Source organism: Halichoeres trimaculatus, unplaced genomic scaffold (genome assembly GCF_033239565.1).
Source record: "Halichoeres trimaculatus isolate MK-OKI-2021-1 unplaced genomic scaffold, fHalTri1.1 fHalTri1_scaffold_4, whole genome shotgun sequence".
NCBI classification, from domain to species: Eukaryota; Metazoa; Chordata; class Actinopteri; order Labriformes; family Labridae; genus Halichoeres; species Halichoeres trimaculatus.
In genome coordinates, this window is record NW_027437182.1 from 16,781,021 (window position 1) to 16,787,020 (window position 6,000).

At 43.5% G+C, this 6,000-nt stretch overlaps 1 protein-coding gene across 2 annotated transcripts in view; it reads right to left on the reverse strand.

Moving 5' to 3' along the window:
* Window positions 1-4,610, reverse strand: part of negr1 (neuronal growth regulator 1) — a 169,210-nt gene extending 164,600 nt beyond the window's left edge. Inside the window, exon 1 of one of the 2 annotated variants that reach the window (XM_074667973.1) lies at window positions 4,073-4,610. In XM_074667973.1, coding sequence (XP_074524074.1) covers window positions 4,073-4,242 — 170 coding nt within the window. In that variant the 5' untranslated portion in view covers window positions 4,243-4,610. The remainder of the gene's footprint in view (window positions 1-4,072) is intronic. The other variant, XM_074667974.1, reaches the window with a different exon arrangement.
* Between the last annotated feature and the right edge of the window lie 1,390 nt (window positions 4,611-6,000).

A 6,000-nucleotide genomic window follows, 5' to 3' on the forward strand; every position in this document is an offset into this window, starting at 1 on the left:
GTGTCTGTTAAGCTGCTGCTCTGGTATGTCACCTTGATGGCTCGTTTCTATTTGTGCTAAGGAGTGTCTACTATGAATGGATGCTTTAAGAATGAAACTGTGAATACTTTGGTAAAGCTTTTTTTGGCCAGTAGGACGCATGTTGTTCAAGAAAAGTGCTACAAACAGATAAATCTAGGCCTTGACGGTTTAATCTGGGAGTCTCGTCCTAACAATAGCCCCTCCCCCACATCCATTGTTTCGCACCCTGACTGTGTCTCGCCCTTTCTAAAAAATGAGGTCACAGAGAGTGCTTCACACTTGATCCTTGAGATGCTGGGATGATTGTGAGCATAAGGACTGTGAAAGGGAGCAACATTGCGCTGACAGTAACACTGATCGCATTAAACATGTGGTGCGGCAAACAGGCGTGAGGACTTTTGCGTGTAATTAACAGTGACAGAGTCAGGTGTGCCCACAGATGCGTCATAAGAAGTAAACCAGGTTTCCCCCCAAATGAGCGCATGAAACTGCTGATCGTTGGCAGCTAGTGTTCGGAGCGCACCTTCTCCAGCAGCTGGAGATGAAGCAGGGTTGTTATATTTTATGACGAAAAAAGGCTGCGGCCTAATTAAAAAAGTGATGAAATGCAGAAAATGAAGTGAGTGTCTCTCAGCTGAGTTAAGGAAGTCAACAATTCCTCTTTTAAATTGTGTCCTGTGGAGTTTGAACAGGGGCTTAATATTCTTTCGTACTTTCTTCTACGAGCACCCAAGGTGGAATCAGCGACACAAAGCCATTTAAGCTAGATGTTGTCTCTGGCACAAGTGCTTATGGTAAATGTCAAGACCTTTCAGAGCCACCATAATGATACAGGTGAGGACGATGATCCATCGCACCGTTTTTGTCCTGGATGAGGCTTCAAAGCACAGCCCCAGTAGAAACGTGCAGCCAGGAAAGATTTTCATCAAGCTCCTTGTTGACACAAGGTAATGATTTTAGATTTATAAGAATACTGGACTTTGGAACAAGTGACAGGTCAATTTTGTACCGTTACAGAGACTAAGAAGCTGTGGTGCAGGTTTTGTTTTGTGGCTGAGGGCCAACTGTCAAAGTATATAACAAAAATAAGCAACAATCTTTCTCTTGGTGTTGTGTGTGCTGCTTCACTCTATTTTCTTCTGGCTGGTTCTTTTTTTGTGTCTACGTAGGTCATAAAATGTAGCTTGAAAAGCATGATGACTTTGTTTAGCTCTCACTCTATCATACATAGTTCACTGGGAAGAAAGAGCTGATTGCCAAAGCACAGAAAGTGAAATACAGACAAGGTTCAAGAATGGCACAGCAAATGGTAAGTGTACGGTAGCAGCCTGTGTTTAAGATCTCAGCCTGCTCTGACTAAATTTACAGACACTCGCCTTTTGCTGTTGATTACAGCTGCTTATCCGTGTGGAAGAGGCTGCCACAGATACCCTGTGTTTCCTGACAGCACGGGGAACTGTCTTTTCATCTGGCTGTCCCCCTTAAATTCATAGCCAGATGAGTCATTTACTGGGAAGAGTCAAGGTTTATTCAACCGCGTCCAAACGACAAGAAACCTGTAAAAGAAAATGGGGAAGAAGCGGATCAGTAGCTCCTCTAAACACAGCGCTCCCTATGGACTGCCAGTATGTAAAAAAATGCAGCATATGTGCATAACTTGAGCTCACTCATGTACGACACTATGGCAGCAGAAGCAGCAGCACGGCTCATTTCAAACAAAAGGGGCCTTTGTAGGAGGCTGAGATTGTCTGAGCTTCGAGGTAATCAAGAAAGATTAAAAGGATGATGATACACATGTGGACCATTCCTCATCTTCAGTAGGCTTGAATCATTTAATTGATGTGGGCCCACTGTCCAACATGAATTAGGGCAGCTGTAATGCAGCGGGAAGAAATGAGGAGGTGGGGGAAATGAACATGTGACAGCGTCCACTCACCCCTGGGAGCTACTCCATAATCCAGAGGCAGTGACTAATTGTGTGCTTCTGGGTTTGTCAGTATTTGAGAGTGCTCACATTTTTTAGCCGGGGATCAGCTTTCGGGCACGGCAAAATTGCCCTCTAATAGTCTTCACAACAGAGGAAGTCAACAAACAGGCACTGTTTTCAGCACTGAGTCTGTGTTATAGATAGCACTTGAGCCTGGTTTTCATGATCGTTGAGAAGGAAGACAGGGAGAAAAAGAAAGAGCCGCAAACACTGTGGCGTGACTTGACAAGACAGAGCGGGCTTTTGTCTGCTCACTTTCCTGTCAATAACATACGCCTAGAAATGCAACGCAGGAGGGAAAGTTGAGCATGTGAAGAGGTTTACAATCTAAGTGAGGTCAACAGGTGCAAGCACAGCTAAGTGATAACCACGCATTCACAAAAGTGAGAAGAAAAAAAAAGCCAATGAATGGTGACAGCAAGTGCTGAATAACAGATTCATCAACTCTCAGAGCCTGGCATTGAAGGCATCTTGAATATGTTTGCTCCATCCGTTTCAATGATATCTAGTTGGCCTTTTCAGAGGCGATGACCTGCTGGTGGAGAGCGTTGCCTTATTAAGGGGGTGGGGACTTGTTTATTGAGCTGATTCATCGCGCAAGGATAATCTCTCGTCCAATAAACCATCAGGTTTCAGGCAAAGCTTCCGCCTCCGATCACAGCCAAAGGAGATTGACACCAGGGTATTAGACACTTCTCTGTAATGTGACAGGCAGAGGTGTAAGTCTCTTTGACAAGATGGCCCTCTAGGGCAGGGGGAACATAGTATAAACAGTGAGCACCCATTAGCTGTTGCCGAGGTAATTCTGTGAAGAGCACCGACACATTTTAACCACCCTCGTAGTTGGACACTCATCTCTGCACAGCCACTTTTCATGACCTTTAGCCACAGAAATAATCCAGCTCTCCACAAATCAAGTATGAAATGGTGACTAAAAGCTAACCTGAGGTGAACTTTAGACACTTTTAGCTGCTCTGTATTCAGGGCCACACCAAGCATCTCTCAGAGTCAACATCCACAGAATTCATATTAAAATGGGGCCGTCCCCCTCAGCGTTCCCTCAGAGCTATCAAAGCGGATATTTGATATTGGTAGAACAAGATTTTATCACAGCCCTCCAAAGATTTTGCATCTTCTGTTTTCTGTTTTTGGTGAACAACAGAGAGTTAGAAATTCCCCAAATAAATGAAAAGGGCAATACAAAAATTCTAATCACAGAAGTCTTAAAGAAAGCTGTTATTGACAAAGGGTAGGGGGGCTCATATTGAGACTTGCGGTAGTAGTCATCTTCTGACTGTTTGCCTGCAGTTATTATGTTTGCTGTAATTCACACATTACTGTTTCAAACTGGCCCAAACCACGCCCATGTCTGTTAATGTCGTCCTAATGGGCTTCTACCTGTGCAGCTGGCATCGTAGCCTACGTGATGGAAGGGGAAAGGGGGGGAGAGAGCGTCACCGCCATAATAACTCGGTTTTGATCACCCGCGACCATAAACACACTCTTCAGCCTCGTTTTGAAACTGCGACATCACATAGTGCGTTCAGCAAAACTCGCAGAGAAGCATTTGAGAGAGCCCTCTTTCACCCTGTTTCTTCTCAAAACCCCCTGTAAGCACCAGCAGCCTTTGAAACAGTGAAAATGATGTAAGGATATAACATAAGCGAATGACAGATAATGCACAGTGCTAATGTCGTAATTCAAGCGCTACCTTTCCACTATAGCAGCTACACAACTAAACACACCACACAGTATCACACAGAGTGTTTTCGGTGGTCTGTGGATAGTAGAAGTGTGTTACAGAACTTTGCGGTTAGCTGCACTTGTCGTACGAGCCCCCGTTGCACCGACCAGCCCCCCTGTCAGGCTAAAAACGAGGACGGGATGGAGGGAAACGGCCTATTGTGTGTTTATTGCAAGCTGTGTGTGTATAAGTATCATTAAGACATGTTAAAACGATAAACTGTTTTCAGAGGACGTGTGTCCGACGGTTTAGCTTCAGAGAACTCCGTCAGAAAGTGAGTGAGAGCGGGAGAAAGTGAAGTTGTGTTAGCTTGTTTTTACCTCAGCAGAGCCGTGTCGCCTTGTCTGCTCACCACACTTTCAACCGAGGAATAGTCCACAGTCTGTCCAGCGGGCAAACAGGACGGCAGAAAGCAGCACAGGCTGAGAATTATCGCAGTAAGCCACTGACCAGAAACACAAGCATCCTGCACCGCAATCATTATGTCCATCACAGCTGGGTTTTGTTGCCGCTTCTCCCAAGTCTTCTTGTGGCCAAAAGAGCGTATAATGTTCGCTAAAAAAGAAAAGAAACCTGCGACGCTTTTTATTTCCACACTTTCCCTCCTCGGAGCCCCGTGAAGAAATGGTCCTCCGTATAGTTTCCCAGGTTTGTTTAGCTGGATGTAGAGCCCACTGCGCGGGGAAGTGTACTCTCCAGTGGCTTGCACACCATCTAGTGAGGAAATGCGATGTAAAATGGGAGCAGACCTAGAAGCAGACAACCCCCAGGCTCTGATCCTGTTGCCATGCGGCCGTTTCCCGGGCAACCCGTTCCCAGTGGCTCGTGCTGGAGCAGTAAAACCGGAAGGTATTGATACAACCCAGGACCAATTAAAGATATCGACTGGAGAACAACCCCAATTTATCCCATATAAGAAAGTGAAGGAGTGCGAGGGCGTTTGGAAAAGGAGCTCACTGCCTTTGACGCAGGTGTATCGCGCAGGAAACTCTTGAAAAGACCCCAGATTATAAGTCAGAACACTTTGAAACATTACGTAAAGTGCCTTTTGGGAGGTTTTGGGAATGTTATAGTGATATTTAATTAAGATAGAGAAATTGGGGCAAATATCCTACATAGTCACAAGGGCACAGACAAGCACACAGAAAGAGAGAGACAGAGGACCTACAAAGTTTGTTTTACAGCAGTTAACCCTTGGCATTGTGCCGTTCTAAGCCATCTGACATGGCCAACATAATACTTCACTGACTGTACAGCTGTAGCCATGGAAATGACATGCATTTCTTTGAGGTAAATTGCTGGTGTGGTGCCACTAAATTATTTGCCATGACACATGAATTGTAGAAACAACAACAGCAAATACTCCCTTCTTTCTTTTCTTTTTTTCCTGGAAAACCTTAATTTTCAGTTCAACATTTGAGACAACTGAATCACAGTTTTTTCAGATGGGACTTGTTATTATTTTGAATACTTAATACTTAAGTTCACGTAAATATCTATTCTTAAATATAAATATGTCCATTGACTTTGTGGCTCTCAGTGCATATGAAAAGTTGTTTTGTAAATAAAACAAAAGAGGAAGACTGCTATCTGCTTAGCACTCTAAAAGAGAGGAATGCATTATCAACAATTGTTGGAAATACCGCTGTCTAGCTGTGAGTGATGGAGAAAATTGTAGAGACTGAGTATGGTGGTAAACTCTAGCATAATGATTGAAAAAGACACTGCCAGTGCCCACTTACTGCTGCACCTTACCCTTTTTCTTTACTTCATCTTTCAAACTACCTGTCAGAGAGCTGGACCAACAAAAGAAGAAAAAAATGAAACAAACAAAAAACAAAGAAAGATTATTATCATTGTCATTGTATGATGAATTTTCTGTATGTATATAAAAACACAACACACTCCATTAACCTTATGACAGCCTCAATGTTTTACTTTGCGGAATATTTTGTTTCCACAGATTACAAGTTTTTCCCAGCTTGGATTATAAATTGTATACAAAAGTTTCCTAATTCTTTTCCCTCAATTCTACACACTCTCCATATCTGCTTTTATTGTTTGTTTGTTTTTGTTGTTGTTGTTGTTTGTTTGTTTGTTTCAGAGGGCCAAAATACTTTTATAACATATTATCTTTGAATCCAAACACAGAGGCCATAGAGCCAGGGTTGCAGGGTGTGATGTTATCAGGACGTGATGTCTGGAGCTACTCTGTTGAAATTAAAAAGGCTGAGCATCTCCCAACCCA